Raw genomic sequence first — 16,793 nt, forward strand, 5'->3', positions numbered from 1 at the left:
ATGACACTATGATGTGCACCACCCATTAGGACCCGGGTTTGAGTTTCCACCGAATCAAGCCGAGCCTATTTTAGCCCGTGAGGTCTTTTATTTTTCGTTTGCTCAGCTGAAGCACCGCACTGTTGTGTAAATGAAAAGGAGCTTCTAGAGCAGGGGTGTCAAACTTATTTCAAAAAGCAGGCTGAGTAGCATTCGTGGTGCCTCCTGAGGGCGAGAAGTGATGTCATTAAGCAGGAAGTGATGTCATTAAGCAGGTCATAACCAGAAACAAGCCTTTTTTTTTTTTTTGCATGTAGGAACTCATTAGCTGCAAATGACAGAGGACAAAATATGCAAATCTTGATCCTATTTTTAAGATATGGGAGAGCCCAATTATCGTGCAGGCTGCACTTTACTATGTTGGCATCCTTCAGTCTCGGAAGACTATGGTGTCGCGCTCTGAATGGTGGTTCTGGAACAGAGTGTCCTCTCCAGTGCGCGAAGCCTGGGTAAAGTAGGTATGGAGGATAGGCTGTTATCCATGCAGCAAATCCCCCCTCTCCACATCGCTGAAATGGTCCAATGGAAAGGCAGAGGCCAATACGGTTGGTTCCAGCGGCGTCGCAGGAGTTGCCAGAATGTCACTGTGTTCAGCCATGAGCTGCCTCAGGGACTCTGGCTCCGGATTTTGCCTCGAGATTGACTCCTGAAGCCTTTTCCATAACTGGATGTAGCCACAAGGCAGTGGAGGTTTGGGATCAGAGTTTTCCTTCTCTCAGATGAGCTGCCTTCCCAGGCTGACGAGTCCCTTCTACCCGGTGGCTGTTTAGTCGCCTCTTACGACAAGTACAGCCAAACTGAGGGCCTATTCTTATCCCCAGCCCCCAGGGGAGACAGGCAGTAAATGCAGCTAATGGTTGTGCTGGGAGAGTCTGGGGGCTGGATAAAGAGCTCCCAAGGGCCTCATCCAGCCTGCAGGCCTTGTGTTTGACACCCCAGTTCTAGAGCCTAAGCATGTCAATTCAGACATCATAGCAAACCGTGGTTGGCACAAACTCACTTCAAACCACGGTTCCCAATTCTTACAGCACTGTTTTTATCAGTTCAGACATCACGCCAAACTCTAGTTCAGCTGTCTTAACTATGATCTTGTGTGATATTTGAATTGTGCCTGCAGTGAGGGTGACTCCTTATCTCCAAAGACGATCTGTATGGTTGTCTAAGGAAAGTGCTCTTCCTTCTTCCTGCTCTGTGGCCTCATCGCTGACTGTACGACAGGGAGCAGTGATGCTTCCCTGCGGTGTCACGTTTCTCAGAGTTATGGGCATATTTTTATTTATTGCCTGGAGTTTGGTAATCTGAACCAAAGAACCTGAACCGTCTTTTGTTTTTGTGAATGGGGTGGAACCCTTGGTGTGTTTGGGGAGATACTTGTAAGTTCTGGTAGAAAAATGTCTACACGGAGTGGGGAAAATCTTTAGCAGTTCTTACTCCCGAGTTCCTTCCTTTAGATGCCACTGAGGCACCAAGTTGTGGTGTTGTTTTTTTTTTGAAGTGTCTGTGTTTACAGAAGCTTCTGAAGGTATCAGTGCTCTTGTTTATCTAAAACCTGTACTTGTTGGGTTCTGTATCTGCCTGGGGAGCATCAGCTTTTGCTTGTCCAAACATGAAGTACAGGGCTTGGAAAAGTCACATGTAGGAATAGGGTTTAAACACCTTGAGTGAAGTGCCTTCAGTCTCCCTGCGGGGTGTGAGATGTTGTTCTGTCCTGGCCTTGTCTAGAACAATGCAGGAGATTTTGTGAGCCTGGGCAGTGTGCTTGGCAACTATTCACTTCCAACTTGGCAGGGGACCTGGATTAGAAGGCCCTGTCCCTGAAATGTCTGTCTGTTCATGTCGGAGATCCCCCTCCTCCATTTGCAGCAGGACCTCGGCGCTGCCATCTGAAATGCCATGTAGGGGAGCGTTTGTAATGAAAGCAGATGCACATCCCATGAGTCAGTTTTTCTTCCTCACTTGACATCCTGTAAATGTGCTTATTCTTACACGAATGTTCAACCGCGGAGGCAGGCAGATCCTTGAGGTTGACTCTTCTGCTCTTCGGTAGCTCAGAATAGTAACTGGTGGATGAAAAGGGATAAAGCTGGAAGATAAAGAACATCTGTACAGGAGAGGAAGTGGGGTTGATCTTGAAAGCATTTGTCAGAGCAGATGTTGGAGAGGCTGTAATTGGTACCACAAGTGGAGGGTTCCAAGTGAAATTAACAGATTGAAATATTTAGTTGTCAGTGTTTGGTTCTCTGTCACAGGTTGCGTGTTAGGGTTGCCGAAGGGCAAAATGCTCCTGTTGGCGATGGCAGGCTGGCTTCCAGCTGCAAGGCTGGAGAAAAAAAGCACCTTGCGGGCTGGGTTGCTTGGTTGCAGCTGGTCGGATCATCTGATTGTGAACCACCTTTACCACCCAATCTCTGACCCATGGATTCCGTTGCCATGGGTCAGCGCTGCATTTCACAGCCCCTGAATTTTGGAAGACCTTTGCTTCTTGAGTTGAGTCGATGCCCGATCTCGTCTGATCTCGGAAGCTAAGCAGGGTCAGGCCTGGTTAGTACTTGGATGGGAGACCGCCTGGGAATACCGGGTGCTGTAGGCTTACACCATAGTTTTTCGAGACTGAAGGTTGCCAACCATGTGAGTCGAGTCTTGAGAGGAGCTGGATTTTCTCTGAACTGTGGTAAGCACCTAAGAGCTGCCAGAGCATTTCAGACCAGGCTTCTATTCGTTTTGAACATCAGAAGGGTCAAGATTAGGGCCTGTCTAGTCCACCCTCTTGTATCTCACAGTGGCCCACCAAATGCATCAAGGAGCACACAAGACAACAAGATGCCTGCATCCAAGTGCCACTTCCTTGCACCTTTTGATTTAGGTAGAAGTCACTTGCAGACCCAGAAAATCCCAGATACTTAAAAAAATCATGCTTGTTAGTGGTGAAAATGGTTAATACCTGCATTTGTATCCAACATGTGCAAGTGTTCCGTCCTACTACTTTTGCATCAAGAGAATCTGGGGGCAGCCCAAACCTCAGGCCAAATAGCCCATATTGTCTGGATTGCCTTCTTTAGCAGAAGGAAACAATATTGATGGTTGGTTCTGAGCACAAAGGTTGGTGCATTTTTATTTTAGTACGTGTCTCCACATATGCAAGGAGGTTTAATATTTGTTTACTGAAATGCGTTGCAAGGGCTGCCTAACCCTCCTAACCTGCCTTGGCTGCCGATGAGTTGATTAAAGTGGAAATGAAATGCTATGCTTTTCGCTTATTAAGCCAGTCTGAAACTAACCTGGGCGTGCCAGGAGGGCAAGAGCCCCTGCCTGCTGTCTTCTGAAAGGTTCCTAATACATCTCCTGATGAGAGCAGATGAGAGTTTAATGCATTTGCGGAGCGTTAGAAAATGTTAGGATGACACGGTCATTAAAAATGAATTTGGAAGAGACTTGCAAGAGCAGAGAAAAGCTGGTTGAAAGAACGAAGTAGATCTATTTGCTTTATTAACCTTGTTGGTACTGATAAGACCAACAGTCTTATCCCCTGGGGGCTAGGGGATAAGAATAGGCCCTCAGTTTGGCTGTACTTGTCGTAAGAGGCAACTAAACAGCCACCGGGTAGATGGGACTCGTTAGCCTGGGAAGGCAGCTCATCTGAGAGAAGGAAAACTCTGATCCCAAACCTCCACTGCCTTGTGGCTACATCCAGTTATGGAAAAGGCTTCAGGAGTCAACCTCGAGGCAAAATCCGGAGCCGGAGTCCCTGAGGCAGCTCATGGCTGAACACAGTCACGTTCTGGCAACTCCTGTGACGCCGCTGGAACCAACCGTATTGGCCTCTGCCTTTCCATTGGACCATTTCAGCGACGTGGAGAGGGGGGATTTGCTGCATGGGTAACAGCCTATCCTCCATACCTACTTTACCCAGGCTTCGCGCACTGGAGAGGACACTCTGTTCCAGAACCACCATTCAGAGCGTGACACCATAGTCTTCCGAGACTGAAGGATGCCCACAACTGATAAGAAAACTAGGTCAGCAGAGAAGGCAAGAAATGCAGAAGGGTCTAAGTTATCGGCATACCTGTCTCCTGCTCAGAACTCTGCGGCTGATTTTTGTTTTTCTCAAGGAATCTTTGCTTCTGAATCTCAGCTGCCGAGACTTAAAGACAATGGGCTACTTCTAAAAATACATATAGACTTTGACCCCCCCTTGCTTTGGTTTCAGAAAGAAGTAGATGTTTGTTTCTGCTGAATAAATGTAAGATCTGGCTTGTTCACAAGCAGTCGCTGTAGTGTTGGCAGGGCTTGTGATTTCTGTTCTTCGGTGTCAGACAATAAAGGCAAGCAGTCTCGCAAGAGATTGGCCTACCTCTGCAGCCATTGTAAACCTGAGACCAAAGAGCAATGCGGAAATGTGGTGGCTTGTGTTTTCTAAGCACACCCATTGGAAAATAAGCACGTTGCTGAAGATGAAGACCAATCCTTATTGCTGTTTGTCGCTGGTGCCTTTAGGCGAACAAGATGATCTGTGTAAACCAGCCGCGCTGCCTTCTCTAGGTAGTCCTTTTAAAGCAGTTTAATCTTCAAGAATTCACAGTCAAGCCATGTGGTTGACCAGAACTAAAACAGACAACAAACAAACCCAGCCTCGGTTTAAGAATGCAGGAGCCCAGCAAGAAAATGGAATTCAGCTGGAAGCCTGTATTGGATGCCCTCTCAGTTTCTGGTCTGCAGACACTTATTGTTAATAGTCAGCGCCGGAGGCCTGGGCTGTGGAGGTGTCGGATGTCCTCCAAGTCGTCCAGTTTTGCCACACATCTGTCAAAGTTGAGTACTTTGCATAATGCTTTTTAGCATAAATCTGTGATCGCTGCATTCAAACAAGTCTCAGGAGTACTTCCTGGAGATAAGACTTCTGTCCCATGCAGATTCACTGGTTATTGCTGCTTTGAAAAGAAAGGTGGTTGCACCTTCACTCTGTAAGATTGACCATGGAGGAGTGGGCAACAATTCTTCTCTTGGCAGCTGATGGTGGGTGGGCGAGGTTCTCTGTGCATAAGAGCTCTTGTGCCAGTAGGTCTTGATGGCTGCTCTGTTTTGTCCTTAAACTTGTGCATGTAAAAGGAATTAAAATGTGAAGTGGGGCGATCTTTCTCGAACTCTAGACTCTGGGAACAAGGCAGAGCGTCCTTGTTAGAGGATCTCATATGCAGCAATATTCAGTGAGTGGTCTGCTGTTCGTTCTTGAAGAATAACTCTGTTGAATTATGGGAGGGAGATTTTTTGTCACTTTCTTGGCCGCATTCATTAAACAACCTGCCCTTGGGATTTAAATTATAGGATGATAGGAAGGTTTTCATTAAGATCATGGGAGGTCTAGATTTTGTGCCACTGAATACCCTGTTGTGTGACTTTAAGATGTTGACTTCCTCTGTTTTGCTGTCTACGTAATCAGTGAAAGATGGGATGCAGCAGGGCTTAGCTCGGTGGATTTCATACCTCCTGCCTACAGGGACCCACTTCCGCACCAGCTGATCCCTACAGAACCCCTGCGCGGCATGGAGGATTTGAGGACATGCTCTCTGGCACTTGCAGGTTGTGAAGAGCATGGTCCGGCCTTTTGAAACCACGCCTTGGCTCTGTGCGAATTGTGTCTGACCACTGCTTATTAAAAATGGGTTGTCCACCGTTGCTTTTCTGCCATTTCTGATCTTGTCATGAAGGAACACAGGGCTCCCCAGCACACAGCTTGGACACTTCTGGATGCAGCAACCCTCTCCCCTGGCCACACCTGAGGCCTGATGGATGCCCTTGTAGGTGCCTAGGAGAAACCTGAGAGCCTGGATACCCCAGACCTGGGACTCAAGAGCGGTTGTTCGGGCAGGCAGCCCTAGGAGAGCCCTGCCAGTACTCCCCCACCACACCCAAGACGGGCACCTAATAACACGAATTACTGTCCCAAGTGGGCCTAGAGTCTGTCTCATCTTGATAACTGGAAGAGGCATGCTGTGGGATATTTCAGCAGCAGCAGCAGAACCTCCAGCGTTCCCTTTTTGGGAAGAATGGTTTATTGTCTGAAGTGTTGCATCAGCGTCCTGCCCTGTGACAGGCTTCTTTTGGCGCGCCAAATGGAAAAGCAGTCCCTAAGGTGGTGCCAGGTGAGCGAGGTGCCCGCTGTGCACACCCGTACCTGCACAAGTGCCAGGTGCCTTTAGGCTTGGGCAGCTCACAGACCCTGCTGGAAAGAGGTTTTTTATTTATTCTCCTGTCAAGCTGGGATCTGAATTATCCAGAAAGTTTCTTGAGGTGAGTGTAGATTTCAAGCTGCCTGTTAGTGCTGAGGGCCAGGCCCTCTCACAAGCTCTCCTCTTGACGGCCTAGCAGGAGTTTTGGTCTTGTGGTGGCTTTTCCTGTGAGCGTTCCCTCGCAGGATGTGTTTCCTCTTGCATAAACCGGTTGAAATCCCTCCAAGCCGCAGAAATTAGTCCGCTTGCCTCTTTAGGCCTTACAAACAGGAAAAGGTTCAAATCCTCTTTTAAACACATTTTGGGGAGACTTGCATAGGAGTGAGCGTTGATGCAGGTCACCGAGTCTGAGGTACTCTAGCTTGGTTTAGATTAGGGGCCTCCAGACCAGCCTGCAGTGTGCGCTGGGAAAATCCTTCTGGGTGCTGTGGGCGCTAAACCTTCCCAGTCTGCACCGCAGCCTCCTTTGCGCCTGATCTTCATAAGCCTCGTGCCAGGCAGCCATTTCCATTGCCCCAGAAGGCTCTGCACCCAATTTCCTGGGGGAAGCAGCTGCCCCAGTGTGAGGCCATATGAAGATCGGGCACAAAGAAAGGCAACTGTGGCACAGAACAGTAAGGTTCGCCACCACCTCGCCCAGAGGGATTTTCCTGGCGCACCAGATCTGACCTGCAGTCTGGGGTTTGGAGGCCCTTGGTTCAGATAATCCTCCAGAGAAGGAGGATGCTGGAAGCTTTGGTGTGCACTCCTTCCCTCTCCTGCAGGAATTCCTTTCTCCATTTCCTGGTTGCACTGTCTGCAGCTTGCCGCGATTCCCAAATCGGATGCGCTCTGCTTAGCGCCTCCAAGCCACAGTTTGCTAACAGTGGCCGCTTCAAACAGTCTTTTGCAGGTTGGCAATAACCAGAGTTTGCCAAGTTAGGATGTCGGTGGCAAGTGCGGGCTTGATCGACCCGAGAATGGAGGGTACGTGTCCGCCTATGGCACATTCCAAGCCTCCAGATCATGGCTTGGAGAACTAGAACTTGGCGTCTGAGCCAGGTCTCCACCTGTGAAAGTTACAACTGCAGTTGTATTGGTGGAGGCAACTTTCAGCTAATGACAGCAGGAGGAGTTTTTCACACAGCCGCTTAAAGCAGCTCTTGCTTCATTCAGCTTTGTGATGCAGATGTGAAATCGGCATCAAGGAGAAGGACCAGTTGACGGAAGTGCTGTCAGAATGAAATCCTGGAGCTGAGCCTTGGGATAGAGGGGCATCCCTCTCCCCACCCCACGGCCGGCTCCTGTTGCTGAATCTCCTGTCCAGATCATTCTGCCAGGCAGCCTCTGTTGTTAAACCGTATAGACACCGCGCTGCAGGAAGGGCTGTGCATCGCTTCATTATCCTCATTCAGGAGGGCTAAGCCTGTCATGCTGGGAAGATGCAAACCTTCCTTTTCAGTGTTTTCTTGCTAATTTTGCGGTGCTTGCCCTGTGCTTAGCAAGTATAGCCCGTGGCGTTCCTGTGCTCGGGGTGAAAAAGTCATCATTTCACAGCTGAGGCAGGCCTGCCGCGGATCTTCTGCGCAATCGGAGAGCCATTTTGCCAGGTGCCTTGCGGTGCTGTCACCCCGCCTCCCCCCATTTTGCCAGGAGGTGTCTTGATGGCCCTTTTCTGTGCGCCTGGTGAGCTGAGATCCTTTGGGATTCGGCCATCATCCATTCTCACAACATGACCGAGCAAGGTCATGCAAGGAAAGCGCCCTACAGGTAGACCACAACTGCAATACAAGGACATCTGCAAGAGGGATCTGAAGGCCTTGGGAGTGGACCTCAACCAGTGGGAAAGCCTGGCCTGTGAGCGGCCCGCTTGGAGGCAGGCTGTGCAGCACGGCCTTTCCCAGTTTGAAGAGACACTTGGCCAACAGTCTGAGGCTAAGAGGCAACGAAGGAAGGCCCATAGCCAGGGAGACAGGCCAGGGACAGACTGCACTTGCTCCCAGTGTGGAAGGGATCGTCACTCCCGAATCGGCCTTTTCAGCCACACTAGACGCTGTGCCAGAACCACCATTCAGAGCGCGATACCAGAGTCTTTCGAGACTGAAGGTTGCCAACAAGGTGAGCTGAGCTGTGTGTGGCTTGGACGGTCACGAGTTGTGCGTTCCTGTTTGAGGACGGTGTTCGTGCTGCCTGAAGATGAGTGTTGTGAGTTTCTCCAAATTGCTTCCTCTTTGCACAGTTACTGTAATTAAAAATAGAGCCTGCTTGGTTCCTCTTACAGTTCAAAGTATATAGTGGATGCAGCAGAAACAGAGGCCTCCTGGAGGCTTTTCAGCTGGTTGGGAAACATGAGTGAGCTTGTGGATCCGCGAGACTGCAGGGTAATTCTGCAGGGTTAGGCCACTTTTGCTGAACAGGAAGTGTTTTCATATGTGTCAGATTCTCCCCCCCCCCAATATACTAATAAAAATCTCTCACTGGAACAAGTAATCATTCCAGCTTCCTTCTGTTTGTTCAGCCTTCTGCTCTTGATAATAGTGAGCAAGCTGGTGGCACTTAGGAGTCAACTAGCCCTCTCTTTTTTGAACCAGGCCTGGGGGAGGGTGTGTGTGTTTTGCAATATGAAAACTCCTAATTGGGTTAGGAAAGTGTCTTCAGGGCTTTTGCACAGACGAGTTTCAGTTTCTCACCGGACCCTGCTCTGCTGGATGCATTTGAGGTGTTCCATCATTCCTGCTTTTCTTAAGTAGGGCCTGCACCTCCTGTCTGCTCCCCACTCCTCCCGCACCTCTTTTGTTTTAAAAGGCCGTGATCCAAAGCCAAGAATCGCTTCCTTGGCTGTGGAAACGAGGCTTTAGCAAGTGTGTTTCGATGTGTGTACAGTTTCTGCTGAGGACGATACAGCTGATTAGGAAGGGAAGGTGTGTGTGTGTGCCTGCATAAAGAGAGCAGGATACGTGCTAGTAACTTGTGCTCGTTATCCCTACACAAAGTTATTGGAGAATCTGATCAAGCCGTGAGGACGTTGGGCAGCAAAATCCTTTTCTCCTTCAAATGCCTTTTGCACACGCACACACCCCCACCCTTTGGTTGGCAACCTTCAGTCTCGAAAGACTATGGTATAAGCCTACAGCACCCAGTATTCCCAGGTGGTCTCCCATCCAAGTACTAACCAGGCCTGACCCTGCTTAGCTTCCAAGATCAGATGAGATTAGGCATGAGCAGGGTATCAATATGAGGATTTGGCCTTGCTAGTTTTAGGATTGCATTTCAGGCTTGCTCTGAACTGACTAGTTTTTGGCAGACTCTCTGGAGAGAAATGCAGCCTCTTGATATTCTTACGAAGCTGCCATGAGAACTTGCTGGCCCAAGTACCTTCCCACCTTATTGTGATGATAGAACAAATGCATCAGTGAATCACCCTGGACCAGTGAGCTGGAAGGGTGTACTTGTCAAATGGGCGTGCCGCTGAGCGGGAACGGAGCCAGATGGGTGCAGTTCCTGTAGCGCTTTGCTGTTGCGACACCGCAGGACTTCCGACCCCGTTTCCACCGCCACCACCACCCTATTTCTTTTCCCCAACTTTCCCCTTACTGGTGTCATGGGGAGGAAGACCGTAGACTAGGATTCTTGCCAGGCCTGAATTGACCTAGAAACTCAGTGTTGCATTCCAAAATGTATGCTGGAGGTTGACAGATACCTTGAGGAGGAATAAGTGAGAAGGCTCGGCCTCTCACGTGCCTTGGGATATGTTTGTGAGATAATTCAGGTGAGTGCTTGTGCCTGCGCTGCAGAGACCTGCAATCTGAGATCATAGGGAAGGGATGGGTTGGACTTACCTGTGGCACATTGGCTCCATGTCAGTTCAACTGTCTTGACCCCTTAGGAATGCTGGGAAATCTAGTTTGGTCAGGGGTGCTGAGAACTCTGTATTAGAGGTCTCTTGCTCATCCCCCCCCCCCAAATAAACCCTCAGACTTTTTTCAGGGCCCCATGGGAAGACAGAATTACAGTGCTATTAAATCAGTTCAGTTGGTGGTCTAGACGTGCTTTCTGGCTCTCTGTCCTACAAGAAAGGATCTCTCCCATCAAATCCCAAAGCCACACAATATCTGAATAACTTGGCAGTTCTACTGACAACATTTGAGGGAGGAGATTCTACTGCTCCGTACAGATAGCAACATGGCACAGTCTTATGGGGTGGAAGTTGCCAGGAGCTGTGAACAGGGGAGCCTCCTCCCGAAGAGACGTGTGACTTAATAACAAGAACAGCCCCGCTGGATCAGGCCATAGGCCCATCTAATCCAGCTTCCTGTATCTCACAGCGGCCCACCAAATGCCCCAGGGAGCACACCAGATAACAAGAGACCTGCAAGGCTTCCTGGGAATTGTAGTTAAGAACATAAGAACAGCCCCACTGGATCAGGCCATAGGCCCATCCAGTCCAGCTTCCTGCGTCCCACAGCGGCCCCACCAAATGCCCCAGGGAGCACACCAGATGACAAGAGACCTGCAAGGCATTCTGGGAATTGTAGTTAAGAACATAAGAACAGCCCCCCTGGATCAGGCCATAGGCCCATCTAGTCCAGCTTCCTGTATCTCACAGCGGCCCACCAAATGCCCCAGGGAGCACACCAGATAACAAGAGACCTGCAAGGCTTCCTGGGAATTGTAGTTAAGAACATAAGAACAGCCCCACTGGATCAGGCCATAGGCCCATCCAGTCCAGCTTCCTGCGTCCCACAGCGGCCCCACCAAATGCCCCAGGGAGCACACCAGATAACAAGAGACCTACATCCTGGTGCCCTCCCTTGCATCTGACATAGCCCATTTCATGACTTACTACCACGCATGACTTTGCCAGCTTTACTGTCAATGGTGCTTTTGTACCAAGAACCCATCTGTGTAGCTGCTTGGGAAAATATAAAAAAATCCCACAAATGCAATTTAAAAACACAAGCCTTGCCGCTGGCTTGCTCGAGACTCCTGAAATAAGATAGCCTTTTTCCCTGGATCGCCGTCTTGAACTCTGCTCAGCGAACGTCAATATCAATTCGCAGCTGCTTGGCCTGCCAGAGAGCAGCTGGCAGGCTCCCTCCCATTCCCAAGTGGACAGATGTCTCCCCTGCCGAAGCCCCGTCTCGGTGATTTGCACCCTTGTTTTCAAGAAGAGGAGAGAGCCCGGCCGTGCTTTATTCTGTCCTGGATGGAGGTGGCAGGTTTTGGATGCTGTGAATGGAAGGGACCTGTAACGTGACACTGGGAAGATTTGCAGGATTTTGCTGGAAGCTGACAAAACTAGAAGCGGTCGTCTCATTGATGATGCACGAGGCGCTTGAGATTACCTTTTGTGTTTCAGCTCATTTCAAGCGCACGTGGCTTTTTAGTTTCACCTCCAGCCAAAGGCTTGCTTGTTTGATCCACATTTTTCTTTTCTTTTTTCTAACCGTAGCTGTGCAGGTCATTCACCTCTCAGATCACAGACTTCACCAGATAGGTTATCTGAATTGTATACATGCACTCAGTGAAATGGGGGGGGGGGGGAAGAGAGAGAAAGGGTATCTGTCACTTGATCAAACCTCTTTAATCCTTGTTTACAAGCAGATTTGTGTGTGGTGATGATGCAAATCTAAGTGGCTTGCAAGAGCTTCCATGTGGATTTCACAAATGCACCTTTGCAGCCATTGTTTTTTGTTCAGGGTCTCATGCTGGAGGCTGTGCCTTTTTTTTTGTTGCTCTTGCTAGGGGGGTCTTGAAATTCTGGCAGGTAATAAGAGGCAGAATCTTCCGATAGTTAAAGTCCGTTCTGATGCTTTTCAGAGTTGAATTCTGATGTTTCATCTTCTGATCTTTGCCAGTTGTGTCGCTGGATTGGGCCTCATTTGCTGTGTACAAGTCTCAATAACGGGCCTTTCTTTCCTTTGGTGGTTAGGGCATGGCGATGATGTATTTAGCGCCCCAGGCTTCTCTCAGTTTGGGGAAAATTTCTATTCTAAAACATACTTGAATCGTTTTTTAAAAACAGGCTGCAAGCCAAAACCTACTTCAGGGTAGTCCTGTCAAGCCTTGGACATGGGGGTCTCTTTTGTTTAAAAAGATGTCTTCTTGATCAGCCCACTTGGCTGCTTCTTTAAGTTGTCACCAGCTCTTCCTGATTCAGTCTGCAGCTTCTGCCCCTCCCATCGATGGGAAGAGCCTGGGACCATGACATCAATTCCTGGGGGCCAGAAGACTCTGTGGTACACGGCTCCCTTAGCCTGGATTTTAATTGTGAGCCACTTTGGGAGCCAAGCTTGGGGAATAAATATAATAAACCCCAGGTGCTGATTACGGCAAGCAATTCAGTAAAATGCAATAAACTCATAAGACAAGTGCCACGTTGTTTTTAAACAAAAGAAGTTGAATTGCGACTTCAGAGGAAGAAGTTAGGGCCTCGGTGTGTTGCCAGCGCTGCTCCTGCTGCGAAGGTCCCGTAACTAGGCCTTGGAATGGAAACCTGCCGCCTCTCTCAGACTTCCTCTTGGCAGTCTAGCAGAGCAGGAGTTTCCTTGGTTGTGTTAGTGGAGGGACGTGAGCCACAGTTGACGCAGGCCGACATTCTGAGTTCTCCTGTGCTCTTCTCCTCCAGAAACAATGAGACGAGTGGTACGGCAGAGCAAGTTTCGGCACGTGTTTGGACAAGCGGTGAAAAATGACCAGTGTTATGACGACATCCGAGTTTCTCGTGTGACCTGGGATAGCTCTTTTTGTGCCGTCAATCCCAAGTTTGTTGCAATCATAATAGAGGCCAGCGGGGGTGGCGCCTTCCTGGTTCTGCCTTTACACAAGGTAAGTGCTTTTTTTCAGTGTGGTTGGTCAGCAGCCCTGTGGCTTTCCTAACTGCCCAGCTGTGCCAAGGCTCCCCCCTCCAGCGTTATTACAACAGAGCAGACGTGCCAGTTTTCAAGCAGCCCTGGGACTCTCTGAGTTGGCCGGTTCATCTCCACCCTGGCAGGCTTCCTTCCCTCAGTGTGGGTGCTCTTCGGTCATGACACTTTGGGTTGAAGCCCATGCAGTCTTTGCCAGAAATCTCTTTGCTTCAGTCAGATGTGGCCCATATCAGTGGCTCTGTGTATAGACATGCAAAGCAGTTGCAGTTGAAAGGGGCTGCCAGAGGCAATTGAATACATCAGATCTTCTGGAATCGCTCTGATACAGGAGGCTGCCATGAAGCCTTCTCTGGTCCTTTGCACTGAACCAGGCTGGGGAAGCTGCCTCAAGAGTGCTGGACCTACAGACCAGCACTTCCAGAGGGTGTGCAAATTCAGAATGCCGGATGCAGGGGAGGGCACCAGGATGCAGGTTGTGTCTTGTCTTGTGAAGACAAGTTTTACCCCTGGGCGCTGGGGATAAGAATAGGCCCTCAGTTTGGCTGTACTTGTCGTAAGAGGCCACTAAACAGCCACCGGGTAGATGGGACTCGTCATCCTGGGAAGGCAGCTCATCTGAGAGAAGGAAAACTCTGATCCCAAACCTCCACTGCCTTGTGGCTCCATCCAGTTATGGAAAAGGCTTCAGGAGTCAACCTCGAGGCAAAATCCGGAGCCGGAGTCCCTGAGGCAGTTCATGGCTGAACACAGTCACGTTCTGGCAACTCCTGCGACGCCGCTGGAACCAACCGTATTGGCTTCTGCCTTTCCATTGGACCATTTCAGCAATGTGGAGAGGGGGGATTTGCTGCGTGGGTAACAGCCTATCCTCCATACCTACTTTACCCAGGCTTCGCGCACTGGAGAGGACACTCTGTTCCAGAACCACCATTCAGAGCGTGACACCATAGTCTTCCGAGACTGAAGGATGCCAACAAGATGTGAGGCATTTAGTGGGTCACTGTGAGATCCAGGAAGCTGGACCAGATGGGCCTTTAGCCTGATCCGGCAGGGATAGTCTTATGTTCTTATGAAGCGGCTCCTCTAAGGAGCATGTTTTGACCGTATTCCTGCAGCTGTGGGCCCGAAAGAAGCCGACACGCTACACCTGGGCAGTGTTATCCACATGCTTGCTTTGATTGTAGCCTTGAAGATGCTCTGGCAAATGAATGCCTGTCTCCCATTTTTTTTTTTTTAAAAGAGACTGGCTGCTGCTCCTCTGCCTGTATGTGTGTGTTTTGTGTTTTTCTTGCCCCCACCTCTTCCTCTGCCTCTGCTGCTGCTGCAATTCACTGATATATCTAACAGCAGCCGTCACTGCAGGGCTCTGACAGTGGTTTTTACCATATATGGCCATTGCAGCTCCTTGAGTTGGGAGCCGTCCTGAATAATTTCCACGCTTCTCTTTGATTGGCCACTTTGAGCTCGGAGAACGGTGGGATAGAGAGAGAGAGAGCACATGAGAGCAGCCTGCTCTGAGTCAAGTGGAAAGGATGGTTAACTCTTGGCTTCCCGGGTTTTTATTCTGCATGCGCCAGCCAAATTACCCGGCAGTCTTGATACCCCATGCGTGCGAGTGAGAGAGTGTAAACGAGTGGGAGGTTTAAAATAATTCCCGCATTGTTATCCGGGGAAGCGTCCCACGTGAAACCGTTGGCGGCGGCTCTGGCCGTAACATGCTACGTACGGATTTGAAAACACTGGAAAAACCAGTGCTGTTGGAGCATCTCAGCTTGATTCTTGGCTCCGTGTCCTTTACAGGAAGGGAGGGGCGGTGCTGAATGCCTGGGATGGCAGCAAAAAGCAAGCAGCGTTCGTGCTTCAGAGCTCACATCACTAAGCATTTTCCCTTTTTCTTATTGCGCTGGGAATTTTTGAGAGCACCCCTACCGCTCCTTTTTTTAAAAAGCCTTTTTTTACTTTAGGAAGGAAAGATAATCTGGGGGAAATAAATACTCCAAGATTGCCAGAGTGCTGAGAGAGAGAGACTGAGCCTAAAAGTCAAAAATCGTAACAGAGCAATATGTTTGTAGAGTCTTGAAGCCCCTGACAATATTTGAGCCCCCGTAAAAAAGGGAAACCACGACCGACTACAGGTGAACAAGGTGGTCTCCCATTTGCCCCTCAGCAGAGTCCCCTCAACTGCATCACCCCTCAGCAGATTGCCCCCCCCCGGTGGGTTGCCACTGAATCTGCAGAGATTCAAGTGGGGTTTCTTCAGAGCAGAGGTTCTTCATGTAGGTGAACCTCAGTGTTCAGTGTAAGGTGGTGGCCTGATGAAGGTGCTGATGGGACGTCCTTCAGAATGCCCAACGGCTTGAACTAGAAGCATAAATCACTTTTTCTTTTAAGGCAGCTGGTGTAAATAACATTGGAAAGTGGTTTGTGTTGTCCTCTCAGCCAAGCAGCCTTCTGTGGAACCAGCCAATTTCTTAGAGAGAGAGAGAGAGAGCACAAATCATTTTGATGGAACTGTACTGAAAACCTCTCTCATTTGTAATTAAGAGTTCACACAAACAGTAGATGGGGGGCAGTCAGCCTGTCTTTGGACTGCTCTGCTTCTGACTGCAGGTGGGAGATTTCATGGTTGGATATTTCTGTAGGAGGAAGATCCCCTGTATGTCCGAAACTGGCCTGTTGGGGGAAGGTGAGGCCATAACTCTTCTCCCTGACATCTGATTTTTCTGGGGATGCTTTTCTCCTTCTGTGGAGGAGCGTTCAGTGACATAAGGCCTCACCTGCAGTCTGGAGTGATGCAGCTGAGAAACAGATTTGCCTCTTGTGAGAGCCAGGCCTTCATGTTGTCCCGCTGGGCAAAATGCATCCTTGGAGTACTTTTCTGATATGCCTTCCAGAACTGGGGCTGATGGTTAAAACGCTTGCCCCATTTTTCCCTCCTCAATGTGATCTTCCTTTTTTCTTTTTGAATGCTTTATTTATCAGGAAAAAAAGCTTTACATAGATATAATAATGTTAAAGATTACATATTTGCAGAAAGAAAAAAGAGGGGAAACGCATACATACGTGATCAAAACATTAAATCAAGTGTATCAGCACACTTCGTGTGGCTTATGATGTTTTATCAAGGAATGGCCTTCGGATATTCTCAATATCTCCATATGCAACTGACACTGATATTCCATTCACTCAAATACAGATAAACACAAAATATCATCCATCCATTGGGTTTACGTCGGTGGACATCTTTCCTTCCAGTTAAATAATATGTCTTTTTGCCATCGTGAGGGCACAGAGAGTCGATTTACGTTGACCAGGTGTTAATCTCTCGATAACATAAATAATTTAGGATGACATACACGTCAGTAAATATAAAAAGCTAAGCAGGGTCAGGCCTGGTTAGTACTTGGATGGGAGACTGCCTGGGAATACCGGGTGCTGTAGGCTTCTACCATAGTCTTTCGAGACTGAAGGTTGTCAACCATCTCCCTATACTGAACACTATCTCCCGATCTCGTCTGATCTCGGAAGCTAAGCAGGGTCAGGCCTGGTTAGTACTTGGATGGGAGACGGCCTGGGAATACTGGGTGCTGTAGGCTTCTACCATAGTCTTTTGAGTCTGAAGGTTGCCAACCATCTCCCTATACTGAACACTATCTCCCGATCTTGTCTGATCTCGGAA

The 16,793-nt window shown here is 49.1% G+C and overlaps 1 protein-coding gene across 2 annotated transcripts in view; it reads left to right on the plus strand.

Annotated features, from left to right (window-relative positions):
* CORO1C (coronin 1C) overlaps nt 1–16,793 on the plus strand; it is a 55,683-nt gene that overhangs the window by 15,458 nt on the left and 23,432 nt on the right. For both annotated transcript variants that reach the window (XM_066609588.1, XM_066609589.1), the window contains exon 2: nt 12,874–13,073. In XM_066609588.1, the coding sequence (XP_066465685.1) occupies nt 12,874–13,073 (200 nt within the window). The remainder of the gene's footprint in view (nt 1–12,873; nt 13,074–16,793) is intronic.

The sequence above is a fragment of the Tiliqua scincoides genome, chromosome 14 (genome assembly GCF_035046505.1).
Source record: "Tiliqua scincoides isolate rTilSci1 chromosome 14, rTilSci1.hap2, whole genome shotgun sequence".
NCBI lineage: Eukaryota > Metazoa > Chordata > Lepidosauria > Squamata > Scincidae > Tiliqua > Tiliqua scincoides.